The 17,467-nt window shown below is 38.7% G+C and overlaps 1 protein-coding gene across 1 annotated transcript; it reads left to right on the top strand.

Annotated features, from left to right (window-relative positions):
* The first annotated feature begins 83 nt into the window (after window positions 1–83).
* On the top strand, window positions 84–16,049 carry abcg5.S (ATP binding cassette subfamily G member 5 S homeolog). The gene is made up of 14 exons (XM_041564281.1): window positions 84–289; window positions 592–749; window positions 2,965–3,086; window positions 4,221–4,357; window positions 5,445–5,543; window positions 6,532–6,664; window positions 8,081–8,220; window positions 9,401–9,530; window positions 10,517–10,730; window positions 12,091–12,296; window positions 12,756–12,894; window positions 12,969–13,154; window positions 13,584–13,696; window positions 15,853–16,049. Exons 2-14 carry the CDS (start codon window positions 592–594, stop codon window positions 16,047–16,049), a joined length of 1,974 nt encoding a protein of 657 aa, XP_041420215.1. The 5' UTR covers window positions 84–289.
* Window positions 16,050–17,467: the final 1,418 nt, after the last annotated feature.

The following is a 17,467-nucleotide window of genomic DNA, read 5'->3' as shown; positions in this document are numbered from 1 at the left end:
TCTTGTTCTACATCAAACACGCCCAGCTCCGGGATAATGTCAGCAAATTAATTGCTCTGTTGATTTACAGAACTGGAGTCTAAAGTATTATCAGATAGGGAAATGACAATTGTGTCAGCTCCAGTGGTGAACTTTCTACCGGTTTTAGACAGCTACAAACTACCAGTCATAGACAGCTACAAGAGAGTCTCCACCAGCGGCTTCCCTCAAGCACTATGCACTTTCCCTGAACTTCTTCTGCCAGGCAAATGCTCACGGGCAACATTTCTCCACGTTGGCCAAGTTTCAGGTCAGTAGGGTATAATGTCAGTTGGGAAAAAATTTACTCAACTTGGTCAGGAGTCTGAATATGATAGAGGTGACTCAAGTGCTAGATAAGAGAAGTGTAAGGTTCCCAATGCTCCTCTGTACCAGTAAATGCTGGGTATTGCTAAGGAACATACTTGTAGACCATGAATAGGTGGTGGAGACTTGGAAAGAGTCACCAGGGGGATCATGTCAATAAGATAACACAAAGTATTGTTTAAAGGAGGTATGTGATCATGAAATACACCATAGTTCCTATGTGAAGCTGATCACAATTCCCTTTAGATGAACACCATGGATCAGAACGAGCCAGAGAGGCAAAATTCTCCTTTCCAACCAGCAGAACCTGACAGTGGCAGTGTAAATACTGGTTCAGATGTCATGGCACCAAGTGCTGGTCCCAGCTGCACCATCAGCGTTGAAGGGATATCCTATACCGTCAGGTAAGAATTCATGCTTTACCTGCTCTTAAGTAAAACAGCGATGATATCCCATATTAAGTGCTATAAACGTGCATTTAATTGGACCTTCTATTTGATTGTATAGAACTATTGGATAGTCATTGTTTTCTTACGAATAGTGAACACCCCTTCAAATGTATAAGGATATAAGGATATAAGACGGGTACAGTATGTGCAATCTGCTGTCCTCCATTGTTTATACAGGTTATTTAGAACACTGGGAATGTTGGGATTCCCGGATAAAGCATCTTTCTGCAGTTTGGATCTCCATACCTTAAGTCCGCTAAAAAAGCCTTTCAACATTATTTAAACCCAATGGGATTATTTTGCCTCAATAAGGATTGATTATATATTATTTAGGATCAAGTACAAGCTACTGTTTTATTATTCCAGCAAAAAGGAAATCTTTTTAATACATTTGATTAAAATGGAGTCAATGGTAGACTGCCTTTCCTGTAATTCTGGATAACAGGCTTCTCAATAACGGATCTCATAACTGTACTGAAATATACAGTAGATCTCAGCAGAAGTGGTTGGAAGGATGGTGTTGGTGCTAACGGCTGTATGTGGCACATCTATGGTAAATATTCTTATAAGGACATGTGGTTGCTGGTGAACATAAATGTCTACTGAAAATAAAGTGTAGTCACATCTAGAGAAGCAACATGTAGATCATTGGTGTTTATAGACAATATGATAATACTCTGCTTATACAAAAGAGACAGAAAGGTGGATACTATAAATAAGAACTCAAGGAGAAATACTATGATGGTAATACTTTGTCACTATTTTCTGAAAACTATTCCGACCAAATCCGCACATACATTTTACCCCTATTTATCAATACATTTTCCCAAAAATTTCTTGTGCAGTAAAAAACTCAATAAAATTGTTAAAAATTCTGATTCGTACAAATTGTTCGGATTTGTCAAGGAAACCTGCTACTTTTTCTTGATGCCCGAAACCACAAAATCTTCGGATTATTGACTGCAACCCAGTGCAGATTTGGATATCAACTGGACATCTGCCATGGACTTCTACTTGAACTCGGCAGGTCTGAGTTGGGGTACTTTTTTAATCGGACTATTAACACCATTGGAGTTCAACAAATCTTGATTGTATCAATGAAAAAATAGTGTTTTCCTCTTTAAAAGTCCAACCAGAAAAAAAACTGAATTTAATAAATAACCCCCTCAGTGTCAATAAACTGGCTCACTAAGGCTTTTCAGTGCCCACTGAACAGGGCACAATTGGGTGCTGAAACTAGAGTCAGTTGGTCTGTCAATTGTAAGATATAAAGCAATTTTATATCAATTAGAATTTATTCTACAGGTATAGGGTCCATTATCAGGAAACTCCTTATCCAGAAAGCTCCCAATTAGGAATAAGTTCCATTATAATAAAATAAATTCTAATTTAAATATTTCCATTTTCTCTGTAATAATAAAACAGTAGTTTGTGCTTGATCCCAACTAAAATATAAGTAATCCTTATTGGAGGCAAACCAATCCTATTGGTTTAATTCATTTTCTTTTATTTAAATTTTAAATGATCTTTTAGTAGACATAAGATATGGTGATCCAATTTATGGGAAGATCCCTTAAGCTGACCATAGATGCAAGGATATAGTCAAACGAATAGAAGTTTCGTACAATTTTCGGACCGTGCGTGGACATTTTTCGTACCGTGGCGTGTTTAGTCGATGGGACAGGTTAGAAGATTTCTGTTGGCTAATGATAATATCTCTGCATGTATTGCCTATCTGACCATATCAAGGGGTAACTGTCACTTCTATTCGTCAGCTATAACTTTCATACGACTTTACTACTTTATTTCATCTGAATGGTTAGTGGCAGGTCGGAAGATTGTGTTGTCCGATCGTTTGTCAGATACAAGGCCAAAATCTGCTCATCTATGGCCAGCTTTAGTTGGAAAACCCAATGTCCAGAGCATTCTGTATAACAGATCCCATACCGGTACTGACACAGCTGGAACTTTGCAGTAAAGCAACCATCTCAATGGAAAAAAAAGCTTAAATAAGAGATTTGAAGCTGAAATGATTCAGCTATTAGTGTCCCTCGTCTCTCTTTAACGCTATGAGCATCACTTGCACCATAGAAATAGCAATTCATCAGACATCCGACTGGTCTGGATAAATCTGCTCCCCATTTATATGTTGCCACTTATCTTTTCTCAGCGAGCGCATTGGACCCTGGTGGGACATACAGTCATATTATAAAAAGTGGAGCAGGCAAATCCTGAAAGATGTTTCCTTCTACCTAGAGAGTGGGCAAATCATGGCAATTCTAGGGAACTCCGGTAAGTGACGGACAAGAACAAACAAAAGAACAAGAAAAGAAACAAGTAGGCAGTTCATTATAATGATTCCAAAATATTTTCATTATCCAAAATATATCATTTTAGGCAAGGAAATGAAATGCCAAGTGCCAAGCTAAGTCCAACTCCACTATGATTAGTTATACAGCGGTCTCCTTTTGTACTTTTTTTAAAAGTACAATAAGAGAACAGATGGTAGATATTGTAGTAAATAATTATGCAGAGGAACAAATATCAGCATTTGACTGCTCAGAACAGCCATGAACTGACACAGGTAATAGGTATGTTGGGTCAGTTAGTTAAAACTTTTGCTCGGGGCAAATTATCCAAATGCTGGCAATTCTGAAGGATACCCCAGTTCAATATTTGATAAAATTGCTATTAAGAGACACAGAAGAAAGAGGTCTCTGCCCTGTAGAGCTTACTATCTAGATTATAAAACATATATCAAGGCCATATACTGTCTACGTGTGACCACCATTCCTAGGTCCAATAACACTAGATAAATAATCAAATGATTAAGCACCCAGTGGTGTGAAACGCATCAGGAGGGAGTGGCTAACATGAGTTATGCAGACAGGGGGAAGACACTGCCATGTGGTATGATATGAGTCTATTTTTCATTACTTTGTAATTATTGTTGTGGTGTTTGTTCACCAATAAATAAAGGGAGTAAACGTGCATATTCATTTCATTACTTACTATCTAGATCAGTGATCCCCAACCAGTAGCTCGTGAGCAACATGTAGCTCTCCAACCCCTTGGATGTTGCTCCCAGTGGCCTCAAAGCAGGAGCTTATTTTTGAATTCCAGGCTTGGAGGCAAGTTTTGGTTGTATAAAAACCAGGTGTACTGCCAAACAGAACCTCAATTTAGGTTGACAACCCACATAGGGGCTACCAAATGGCCAATCACAACACTTATTTGGCACCCCAAGAACATTTTTCATTCTAGCATTGCTCCCCAACTCCTTTTAATTCTGAATGTTGATCGTGGGTTCAAAAGGTTGGGGATCCCTGATCTAGATGGTGCCCAGTAGAAACAAGTGTAAGGCCGTTGTACAGCCATTAATGCTATGGAGCAATGATCTGTCCTTCTCTTGTTCTCTGTATTTAGGATCTGGGAAGACAACGCTGCTAGATGCCATGTCTGGAAGAATAGGCCATAAAGGAACCTTGCTAGGCGAAGTCTACGTCAATGGATCCCAGCTAAAGAAAGAGCAATTCCAAAACTGCTTCTCTTATGTCCTACAGGTAAGGACATTTAGGGGTTTATTTGTCAAAATCCAAATTTTTCAAATGTTTTAATTAAAGAAAAGTGCAATCAAATTAGACTCCTTCATTAAAAAAAACATGAAAAAACAGATCGGGGAAAAACCGTGACTTTTTCACGCATAAAAACCTCTACAAAAAAAGGATTTTTTAAGATTTGAGGCCTGGAAAGTTCGAATTTTTTGCGAAATCGGCAGAAAAGCCCAAAATGTTCAGATTATCATATGAAACCCAGTACAGCCCATAATAGCTTCAAATTGCAAATAGGACCTCTACCGTCGACTTCTGCAGGACCTCGACAGGTTGAAATGGAGTATTTTCGGATTCTGACTTTTTGCATCCTCGGGGATAATAATTCTCAAAAAATTCAAGTTTTTTTTTTCCACTACAAATTCAGATTTTATTGTAAAAAAAACTAACATTTTTCAGTTTTTACCATTTGTACTTTAATAAATAACCCCCTTAGTGAACGGTAAAGCACTGTATGAACCTCCCTCTCTTACATATTTGTATGCATCTGCATTGGTTTCTGGGTAATTATAATTTCCAGTCCAGATAATTGCAAGAACTACAGTATATATTGTATGTCGGGGAGCACGTCATGTAAATGTGATAAGCCTGAACTAAATATGTTCTGGTAGCGCTTTCCTAACTCAAAAACTATAAGCAACCCTGGGGGCAACGCAAATAGTGGCAAAAATAGCCTTCTGTGTGTCAATCAACATACTAACCATCAGCAGAATATAAACAGAAGAAATGTTGACAAAGAGCGTGTTTATGTACTTAGTAAGTAGCCCAGAGAACACATGGACAGATGTCTGCTCACTATCAGCTATATAAACACAACTCCGACTGCCTGTGCCGCCCTCCTTCTCTTTAAACAGCAACATATATATCTGACATAAGCACCTTGGTTGCAATACAATTGCAACACTAAATGAACAATCAAGCAGAATTCACTATTGGTCTCTTATGTTAAAGTCATATGTTTGCCATACTAGGGTAACTATTGCGGACGTAAATACATCATGAAATATTTCTTACCATCTTTTTTCTTCATGGTTTATAGCACGACACCCTGCTGAGTTACCTGACGGTGAAAGAAACTCTGACATACACAGCCCTGTTGGCGCTCCAAAGGCACTCGAAACAAGCAATAAAGGAAAAGGTTGCCTTCTTTTGTTTGTTTTTGGAATTAACGATGGGTTAGGTCGCAAATACATACATTATGGAGTATATATCCTTTGGCATATTTCAAGATTTCTATGTAGAGAGGTCTTTCCTTGGTTCAACTACAGCCATGCTCCATCCAGACTTGGAGTTAGAAAGCCATGTTCCTATAAGGTGTACAACTTTGCCAGTTTCCAGTTGCTAGAGTACTCATAGCTATATATCTGCACCCATAAAGAAAAAGGTGGTCATTGTGTTATACCTCCTCTACTAAATGAGTCTATTAAAATGTTTGTTTTTGGAATTCATGATGGGTTAAGTTGCAAATACATATGGAGCATATCTCCGCTGAGATATTTTGAGCCTACCAGAGAAAACCTGGGTGCAAGATGTCTGTGTAGAGAGCTCTTTCTTTGGCTCAATTCCAGCCATCCTCCATCCAGACTTGGAGTAGGAAGCCATGTTCCCATTAAAGTGTCCAACTTTGCCAGTTTCCAGTTGCTCGAACATAAATATGGAGCATATCTCCTCTTAGATATTTTTCAAAAGAGACAACCTGAGTTCAAGAAGTCTATGTAGAGAGATCTTTCTTTGGCTCCACTCTAGCCATGCTCCATCCATACTTGGCATAGGAAAACATGTTCACATAAAGTGTTCAACTTTGCAGGTTCCAGTTGCTCAAACATTCATAGCTGATAAATCTGCACCCATACAGTAAAAGGTCATTGTGTTATACCTCTTCTACTAGATTAGTAAATTAAAATGGCATGTGTGGGTTCCAATCAATCAAAATGTAGAAATAATATGGTACACTGTATTATACAATGATCTTATATGAGCCCTAAGGAATATTCAGGCCCTTCGTGAAGAGCTTTGTGTTGAGCACCGTTGAAACCATTACCAATATCTTCTCCAAATACCAAGACGATTTATACTTCTAGATAGTTTGTCCATTAATATAACATGCAACTGTCTATGTTTTTCAGGTAGAGTCAGCCATGACTGAGTTGAGCCTCATGCAAGTTGCAAACAGCGTCATTGGGGGTCGTATCTTTAATGGCATATCCAGTGGTGAAAGACGCCGTGTTTCTATAGCTGCCCAGCTCATTCAGGATCCCAGTGAGTTTGATTTGGCATTGGCAGTGTTAAATTGGACACTGTATGAGCAGCATTAAAAAGTCAGTCTCCAACATATTGTATATATGGATCAGTCCAGAGTGCCCAGTCATTCTGCTTATGGAATGCATCATTCCCACTCCAAATGGACGATTTATTAAAATTCTTCATTTTAAAATGGTGTATTTACCTAATTACTTTAAACCACAATAAATTTGATATTTAAAGGGGTTGTTCACCTTTGAGTTAACTTTTAGTATGATGTAGAGAGATGTATTCTGAGACAATTTGCAATTGGTTTTCATTTTTTATTATTTGTGGTTTTTGATTTAATTCGATTTTTATTAATCAGCTCTCCAGTTTGCAGTTTCTGTAATCTGGTTGCTAGGGTCCAAATTACCCTAGCAACCTTGCATTGATTTGAATAAGAGACTGGAACATAGGAGAGGACCTGAGTAGAAAGATAAGCAATAAAAAGTAAGTAACAATAAATTTGTAACCTTACAGAGCACTCATTTTTTAGATGGGGTCATTGACCCTCATTTGAAAGCTGCAAAGAGTAAGAAGAAGAAGACAAATAATTCTAAAACTTTAAAAAATAAACAATGAAGACCAACTGAAAAGTTGCTTAGTATTGGCTATTCTATAACATACTAAAAGTCAACTTAAAGGTGGACCACCTCTTTAAGTGTAAAAAACGCAAAAACTCAATACAAAACATTGCCATCTACAAGCTGGCGAGGTCATGTAGAAGTCAATGGGGGCTGTCCTTTTTCAATTTTCAGTAATTTCTTTACTTTAAGCTTTTAGAAGTTTTTTTGTCTGTAAGAACATGAAAATTTGCAAGACAATGAGGATTTCAATGCTTTCAGAGTCTTATTTGTTCCTCAATTTCATTAGTTCATGCAGATTGTTTTTTCCCCAAATGGGTTTTTCAAAAAAAAAAAAAACACTCGGCGCCTAAAACCTGCCAAGTTCTTTTAAATTTTTTTATGCTGGTAAAGAAAACGATTTAGTAGCAGAGTGCTCAAGCCTGAAGGCTCAAGCATTCTCAAATCAACCTGCTGTGTGCTTAAAATGTGAGTAACGATACCCAATGCTGGTCAGAGGATAGGCTTTTATGTGACCCCTTACTAAGTAGACCCCTTACTATCTTCTCCAAATTCTGTCTGCTCCCCCTTTTTTGCCCTTGTTAAGCTGTAGCAGGGTCTGGCTGTATTTCAGTGTTGAATGAGTCTGTTCTAGGAGAAAGTTCTCTGCTCGGTCTTACCCAAAACATTGTACAAGGCTACAGTTAAAAACTATAAACAGTTTGGCAGCAAAAAGATAATATTAAAAGAACACAAAAAAATGATGTTATCACCCTGCTGTGATTCGGATTTCTTTCACTAAGAAAATCTCATTTTATTCTGTTAACAGAGATCATTTTACTTGACGAACCAACTACTGGTTTGGATTCAATGACTGCCAATCAAATCGTCCTACTTCTTTCGGAACTTGCACGTAAAGACAGGATAGTCATTATCTCTATTCACCAGCCTCGCTCAGAACTTTTCAAGGTGGGTGTTCAAGCAGAAACTGATGGTGATTGCATGGGGGCAGGGCAGATAGGGTGTTGACTCCAGCCTTATTGGAATGGAAATGTGATTACTAAAAGTGCAAAGGATCGTATTAAATTATATTATAAGTGATAGCTTTTACACTATTTACATCAGGGAGATTCAACTAGTAGCCTTCTCATTTTTGATATCAACCATAGCAATGGTGAGTTATAATTTAGGTGGGGCCCTAAGGATACTAATCTCCAACTACAAATAACCATAGCACTCAAATTATGGATGCATTAATGGCGGTGCTCATCTCCATGTAGTAGCATCTCCAGGCCGGTCGCAGTTCTTGCGAGAGTTCGGCAACTTCAATCTGAAACTTGCAATGCTTCCCAACGATCTTGCCCGCATCTAGCGCTGACTGATTTATCCACCAGAGTTACTGCTGGTAATATCAATCTGGCTTTATTGGAACACACAATGTGACATTGCTGTGGCAGCGGGTGTACAGATAAAACTTACACGTTTCATGCCTACATACTCGGTACTTCCTCAGAGTTTTACAAATAACCATACATAGATCAAAATCTACCTGTTTAGTAAGGTCATCAAAAGTGCTAATCATTTCCCAATATGGCCATCCATGTGCCTGATCCATTTGGCTCCCGGGCCAATGACTGGATCACATTAGAGACTGCATCACAGCATCAATGTGGTCCTCTCCTAATGGGATTTTTAATCCTGTCCAAAAAATATCTCAATAACCTTCGGTTTTGGTCTTCATGGTCCAATTAGCTTCTTACTCACTCTGAAGGGACACCATTGGCAGCTAAAGTTCTGATCATGCTTGGCCAGCTTTAAATGACAAGGGAAGGTAAGTAAAAAGAAGCAAAGCCCTGCAAGAAGAATATCATTATGTTGATTTTTCATTAGAGCATTTCCTATATTTCATTATTTGCATCTACATCTCTTAAACCATTTTATTTCACTTGCCTACGCAACCATGAGAGTCTATTAGACATTTACAACCATTTGTTTAATTTTTCATAATCTTTTTATAAAGAAATGTTTGTTCTAATTGATCCAAATAATTTTTGTTTCGGTTTCTAATCTGTTACTGTGTTTTTCAGCAATGCTTCCCTTATTGCAGTATAATGAGCTAAAGGCTTCTTTTTTTTCATTCGGAATACAGGTTTTTGATAAAATTGCTATCATGAGCTTGGGAGAACTTATTTTCTGCGGTAACCCGGAGGAAATGATTTCGTTTTTTGACGGCTGCGGCTATGAGTGCCCCCAACACTCCAACCCATTTGATTTCTATGGTAGGATTACATTGTAAATGACTGTTCTTTTGACGGGGCAGTGGCAGACGTTGGTAAAGGCTCTACTTTTACTGGGCTATCACAGTTCTAAAGACTAGAGGACCTCTATAGACTTGTCAGTGGGCTGATGTATCATTCAGCTTAGTAGCATTGATAAAGTCATGAGGATCAAAGGCTTAAATCAGGAGTGAGAAATGTGCGGCTCTCCAGCTGCTTTGATCTAACACCTCCCAGCATGAGAACTTTTGTTTGACGTCCCTGCTTTAAATAATTTATATAAAAAGGAAAAAAATGCCTCTATGGCAGGTAATTCACCGGTCTAGTAGCATATTAGCAACAATAGTTGGGGGAACCATGGTGCTTAGTAGCACTTTTAAAGTCAAAGTCATCAATCCATCATGTTAAGTTAAAATCGTAAAATGATCATAATCTCCTCATTATCCAGCAGGTTTCAAACCTTTCAGTATTCATGACCTTTATTATTCAATCCCAGTTCTATGTTTAGTTCAGTCTACTTACACATTAGTACAGGTCATCCCTAAGAAAGGTAGTATGGATTATTTACATCTTCAAGTGCAATGTGCAGAATTTATAGAATCATTTTTTACCCAGAATGTTGCGTTTCCAACGCCCCCCACAATTTCTGGGACAGTGTGTCCATGAGGGGGAGTTATGATTGGTGCAATTGTACCCAATGTGTCAAGACGTGTGCAGAGTTGGTCTGGGCGTCTTGGGAGACATTGATGGCATGCTGTGGGAACTGTAGGGACTTTCTCCTAGTGCCCAAACTCACTGGGCCCCCCATTAGCGTGCACGATGGAGGTGCATACTTCCCTTCTCTAACATTTAGTGCTCACTGCAATGTCCTTTATTACAATAAGCATTTCAAATATAAATATTGTATATGGTTTTGGAAACCGGACAGTAGGATTTTGCAGCATTGGGGGAGAAAATGTACAATGAACCTCATATTGTTTGCTCGACAGTTGATCTGACCTCTGTGGATACGCGGAGTAAAGAGCGTGAACTGGAGACTTACAGCAGATCTCAGTCGATTGCCTCTGCGTATAAAAACTCTGATTTTTATAACAATGCCCTTGAAAAGATCATAACATCAAAGAAAAACAGAAAGGAGAAACTTATACCATTTAAACGGAAAGAGGCGCCCAGTGAGTTCTCTAAAGTATGCGTTCTCTTAAGGTAAGATAACAATTATAGAATTATTTTTTTCTTTCTCCTGCTGTTTCAGTGCCAAGGGAAACCCAATTCTTACTGATGATGGGTCTAATTACACCAGACCATACACCCAAGGGCAGTGGTTCCCAACCAGTGACTTGTGAGCAACACTTCGTACTCTGGTCTCTTGGATGTTCCTCCCAGTGATCTCAAAGCAGGAGATTATTTTTGAAACCCTGGCTTGAAAGAAAGCGTTAGTTGCATAAAAAAAGTGTACTGCCAAACAGAGCCTCCTGTAGGCTGTCTGTCCACATGGGGGCTATTAAATATCCAATCACTTATTTGACAACCCCAGGAACTTTTAGCATGCTTATGTTGCTTTTTTACATTTGAATGTGGCTCACGGGTAAAAAGGTTGGGGACCTCTGCCATAGGGTACTGGGCCATTCCCCTTGTTGGTTTCTTCCAATGGAAAAGTGTATAATTTTTATGCAACTCGCATATTACTCGCATATTAAAACTTATAATATTACTTTGCTTTACTTTCCATGAAAAATAGCCTTTGTCCATCAAATTTTTCAGAAATCTTAGAGGTTATACACCATTTACTTAAAAAAGAGTCAATGTCAATTGGAAGAAGAGAAAAGCTCTACAGACTTGACATGTTTAGAGACCCATGACATTTTTGCATATGTTTGCATATGCAAGACGGAGGCGCCCAGAGGATACACATGGCACGTTGTGACGTTTTGACGCCAATACGTGCGCAGCGTCATGACGCCTGTGTGTCAAACGTGCAGTGTCAACGCGAAACATCAGCGTCAACGCGGAACGTCATCACACTTGTTTTGGCGCGGAAATAGGTGCCAGAGCCCTGCAGCCATTGCCCGATTATAGGTTCTACCTTGTGTGTTCCTGGGTGCGCTAAATTGCTAATTCTATTGATTCCTGATCTTGCCCTCAGCCTGTTTCACCGTTTATTGAACCCCCTGCTGCCTGAACTGATCCTTTGCCTGGACTTGACTTTGTTGAACTTCTTAACCCCTTGGAGACCTCGAATTGTGTTTGGTGCCTGTTAATTCCTCCTTGGTCCGTAATTCCCAACCAGAGCCTTCGGGCCCTGACACTAACCCTTACAAAGAGTGATTGTTATTGCCACAGATCTGGAACTTTTCCAACTAACTTAATGCCCGGTGTTATTCCTGGCTGTACATATGGGCTGTAGGCTTCATCCTGGTGTTGGGTTACTGTTTAGATATGAGTTGTGCAAGGGTAATTCGGTGTTTTAGCGAGATGCACAGCTCTGAATTTGTAGTAATGAAATACTAGAGATTATTGGCATGTTATGCCCATTTCTTAAAATGAATCCATGTTTTATTTTCAGGAGAACCTTCAGGAATTTGTCTCGGGACAAACTCGGCATAGTCATGCGCCTCTCCCAAAACTTGATTTTTGGCCTGTTTATTGCGTTTTTCCTCATTCATTTAAGTAACGACATACTGAAAGGGGCAGTTCAGGATCGTCTTGGCTTCATTTACCAGTGCCTGGGAGCACCACCCTACACAGGCTTACTGAATGCCGTTGCTTTGTGTAAGTTCATTATTAATGGCCATGCCTCGGAGTAAATTTTGATTGTGATGCCTTTAATTAAAATGTATAAAGTTGGTACTTAATATTCCTTTTAAACAATTGAACAATTCTGCATTTAATATTGAAACATTTGTGCCAATAAAGGGTATTTAAAGGTGTCAGGGACTCTGCACATGCTCAGTGTTCTCTGGGCTGTTGAAAGTGGCCCGTGCTGATCAGGACACACTATAACTAATGATTATCTACAGTCAATTATATCTATAATTGAGGGGAACAATTATAGAGGCATGAATTTTTACTTTTCTTCTTTTATTGTGGTTCTTGCTTTATATGTAACCACCATTATCTCCTGACCAACAGCCATCCTTAGTTTTTTTTTCCTATGCGTGACACAGGGCAAAACAGATTTCCCTTGCTTATTTGTGGCACATTATGGAATGGTCCTTCTTGTTCTTTCAGTCCCAACTCTGCGCGCTATCAGTGACCAGGAAGGCAAGGATGGTTTATACCAGAAGTGGCAGATGCTCCTGGCCTACATCATACACATAGTCCCCTATAGCATCCTCAGTGTGGTGATATTCAGTGCCTTCATTTACTGGTAAGTTACATTTGTTTACTTGATTTCTGATCTAATTTCTGTAAATTGAAGACTGACTTTAATATCGCTTACAGGGTTATAGGACTTTATGCTGATATCCTACGTTTCGGAGTTTTCTTTGCCGTGATTCTGGTTCCCCATTTGATGGGCGAATTGCTGACTCTGGCTGTTCTCGGTATAGTGAACAACCCAAACATAGTGAATGCTGGTGTGAGCTTGCTAAACATTGCAGGAATTCTGATTGGATCTGGAATCCTTAGGTAACAGTTCTCACTTGCATATTCTGTACAAGTTGGGGATAGTACGGCCTGGGCACTCTTTGCTCTGCTGTTAATGGTGCTTCTCCGATCTTAACTTTTGTCTCTGTGTCCAAAAAACTAATTTTTGCACAATAATCAATTCATAGCATCATTTTCATTTATCAATCGAGTGATTCCACTGGAAAAAATGTTTTAATTCTGATAAATCCTTGATAAATTTCCCCATTTAATTTCTTTGCACACTTAAAACCAAACCATAGGCTGATTTGTCAAAGTAGAGGAAATTCGTCTGAACAAAAGGAATTTTCTATAAGGCAATATACTTTGTAGCATTCTCTAGTACTAAGAACGACGTGAGTCTATGTTGGAAATGTTTTTTTTTGTTTTTTTTTCTTATAAAAAAAATTATACTATATCTATATTTTTCAGGAGTTTAAACGAAATGCCTCAAGTGTTCCAGCTATTAAGCTACATTACGTACCAGAAATATGCTTCTGAATTACTAGTCATTAATGAGTTCACTGATCTGAATTTTACATGTGGTAAGTAGATACAGACACATTTATCTACAGAAAGTTAATTTAATGTGGTCACTGCCAACGACATTGGTTAATTAATATTATTAAAGGGGAACTATCGCGAAAATGAAAATTTAATTTAATTTAACAAGCTTCCGCACACTGAAATAAGACGTTTTCTAAATATAATCAATTGAAAATTCTGTACCATTTCTGAAATAATCAAGTTTATCTTCACTATCCTTCTCTCAGCATCTGTTTCTCTTCATTCTCTCTTCATGCAGCAGTTGGGTGTCAGATATTCATTGACAGTTAGATCCAATATATCTTATAGGGGCTCCTTTTGCCTAGAAGATGTATTAGAGCTCACTCTATAAAAATCACCAGACATCATGTCTCTCTACATGCAGAATTTGCAAAAGCCAGTTATTTTGTTACATTTTGTTTGTACTGTAATCAGTTATTTGAGTGAGCTCTAATTCACCTGCTAGGAAACTAAGCCCCCCTAGAAGATATATTGGATCTAACTGTCAATGAATATCTGACACCCAACTGCTGCATGAAGACAGAATGAAGAGAAACAGATGCTGAGAAAGGGATATTGAAGATAAACTTGATTATTTGAGAAATTATGCAGAATATCTAATTGATTGTATTTAGAAAGTTTCTTATTTCAGTGTGAAGAAGCTTATATTAAATTTGATAGCTCCCCCTTTAAATCAATTATATAGTTTATACACTACAAGGCCGATTTATGAAAGTTCATACCATGTTCGTTTTTCCAGATCATACTTTCTTAGTGCAAACGAACACATTTTTCAGATCATTACTTAAGCCATGATTTTTTTCATAATTTATCAAGTTTAAACACCATAGAATATACAAATACAAGAGTACAGCAGGTAAAAGTGGTTGAGGCCAGGTACATGGAAGTTCCGTTTATTTTCTTGCAAAGATCAGCCATTGTTTGTGGTTTAAAGGAGAACTAAACCCTACCCTACATAGACCCCCCTCTCTGCCCCCCAGCCTAGGTGGTACCTTTGGTAAATGCCCCTAACTCTTTACTTACCCCTCGGTGCAGATTCAGGGCATCGGAGTTCATAAGCACCATCTTCTTCTCGTTAATGTTCGGGTCTTCTTCCGGGGCTTCTGCAATTTCCGTGACTTTCAGCACATGCGCAGTTGTCGTGAAACACAAGATTACTCTAACTGTGCATGCGCCGTTATGCCACTCTCTTCCTGAAGATTACCGAAGAGAAGAAGATGGCACCCATTTTTTTTTTTTTTTTAAAACTTGTTTTCATTAAAGATTCATACAAAAAGTATGCATTCGGAACTAGACGGTAAGATTTTACAGTGGTGCAATTCGGTTAGATGTCTAGTTTCTTAAATCACAGTAATAAAATTAACTAAGTTAACAATTCAAACTATCAGCTCAAATGACAATTGACAGTTAACAGTTAGGACCTTATATAGGGTTTTGTGGATAAGAGGTTATCAACCTATTGGTGAGGTGGCTCTTGGAAGGATCAAAATTCAGTTGGCCACCCGTTTTTTTTAATACAAATTCAATTCGATTTCCGAGATTTATCATATTTCGGCCCTTTAAGAACCCAAATTTGACTATTCACCACCTAAAACCGGAATTGCTGTTTACGTCAATAGAAGAAGAACAGGGATCAATTTGGAGTTGTTTGCAGCCTTCCTGACATTCTAGTTTTTTTTAAAATAGATTCCAGTTTTCGATTTAATTCATCCGAGTTTGAAAAATTACATTTTTTATGGGAGTTTGTAAAAACTCACATGAATTCGAAATCCGCCCTTTGATAAATGTGCCTCCCAGTGTGCTGTTTAACATAAGAACAATGACACAACTATGTTTTAGTTGATGTCTCTCATCTCTGTGTCATGGTGTTCCTTTAAAATGATGGGAGGTGACTGGACCTTTGTGCTCTGATATGCTTCCTACTGCAGCACAAAGTACAGGGAAAACCTTACATCGGGTTGGGGAGGTTCAAGCACAAGCACACAACTAGTTGATGAACGAGATAAGAGACTGCTCCCACCCATTAGTAATGACAATATCCTTAACTTAACACATGGCTGACAGGTTTTTTATGAGTTTTATTATCAGGTTTCATCACACATGGCATAAACCTCAAGTTTATTTTTCTTCTCAGGTGGTGGAGCAAATGTTTCTGTTGGAGTGAACCCTCAGTGCCCCTTTACACAGGGGAACCAGTTTATTGAGCAGACGTTTCCTGGTGCCGCCTCCAGGTTCACCTTTGACTTTTTAATGCTATATGCCTTTCTCCCAGCTATGATAATCGGCTGTATAATAAGCTTTAAGATTCGAGACATTTTGATACGCAGATAGGAGAAACAGAGCTATGTATAATACTATTGCATATCTCTGAACATTAACCTGGGGCAGATTTAGTACCATTCCAAATGGGGAATCCAGTTGACAAACATTTTCTTTACAGTCAAAGACAGCTTTTAATTAATTGACGCATATATCAAAAATATCAATTTGTCGGAATGCATTTTGAGCAGATGAAGACTTTTTGTTTTGTGCTGTGGGGTGTTAAAGCACAGAGCTCTAACACCCCACTCTGAATTGTTAAGCCTCAATGAACATTGGATAAAAATGAATGCAAATGGGTGGCTTGACAAGTCAGAGAAGCTTTTATCCATTAGGGGAACTTTTTATTCATTTTGGAACAAATTGTTTCAGCGAGAAACATGCTTGTGCTTGCATTTGAAGAGTTGAATGTATTTTTTTACCATTGTTAAATCTAGCCACATATGCCTTTAGTAACAAATGATGTAGCTGTTTTAAATGCATGTTCATATACTATGGAATACTTACTATCAAAAACTTGTATTACACAAACGAAATACAAACTGGATCAGATGTTCACTGCAGGGACCCTCCAAAGTCTCACCTTCAGTTGCAGTTTTGTATTGAGATTCCAGTCTCTTTTAATTTTGCCAAATGTAAAGCATACGGTGCTTCTTGTGCCATCTTGCACTGGAATCAATCTCACAGTTGTGTTTCTTATATAATGTACCTGCAGCTGTATTTCATATGTTAAAATAAAAAAAACAGATGGATTACAGTTGGCCTGTTGATTATTTTCTTCATTTCCTTAAAGGTTTTCTAAAACCTTGGGATTAGTACATATAGATATTGGTAAATGCAGTTTGTGTGTGTATGGAGGGGTCAATAGGCGTGTGTATGTATAGACACTGGGTTTCATTTGGAGGGGTTGACCTTGATGGACTTTGGTCATTTTTCAACCATATGTAACTATTTAGGGATGTACTGAATTATATTTTGGGATTCGTCAGAATCCTGAATCCTTTGTGAACGACTCAGACTAATACCAAACCGAATCTTAATTTGCATATACAATCTAAAGGTGGCCATACACGGGCCGATAAAAGCTGCCGACAGACCGAGTCGGCAGCTTATTGGCCCGTGTATGGGGGCCCTCGACGGGCTTCTCCGATCGAGATCTGGCCAAAAGTCGGCCAGATCTCGATCGGATGGGACTAAAAATCCCGTCGGATCGCGGCCGCATCTGTTCATTGATGCGGTCCCACGATCCGACCACCAGTCTGTGTTCAATAGGATCCGATCGTTGGGCCCTAGGGCCCACGATCGGATCAGCCCGATATTGCCCACCTCAAGGTGGGCATATCGGAGGGAGATCCGCTCGTTTGGCGACAATGCCAAACGAGCGGATCTCTCCATGTATGGACACCTTAAGGGAAGGAAGGGGGAAGGAG

Source organism: Xenopus laevis, chromosome 5S, assembly GCF_017654675.1.
Source record: "Xenopus laevis strain J_2021 chromosome 5S, Xenopus_laevis_v10.1, whole genome shotgun sequence".
NCBI lineage: Eukaryota > Metazoa > Chordata > Amphibia > Anura > Pipidae > Xenopus > Xenopus laevis.
This window is presented reverse-complemented; position numbering and strand designations above follow the sequence as displayed.

Bases quoted from the DNA above. Each gene is read 5' to 3' on its own strand.
- abcg5.S (XM_041564281.1), top strand. From the start codon at position 592: ATGAACACCATGGATCAGAACGAGCCAGAGAGGCAAAATTCTCCTTTC. The intron at 8,221-9,400 runs GTGGGTGTTCAA...TTCGGAATACAG, and splicing joins CTCGCTCAGAACTTTTCAAG to GTTTTTGATAAAATTGCTAT. The intron at 9,531-10,516 runs GTAGGATTACAT...TTTGCTCGACAG, and splicing joins CAACCCATTTGATTTCTATG to TTGATCTGACCTCTGTGGAT.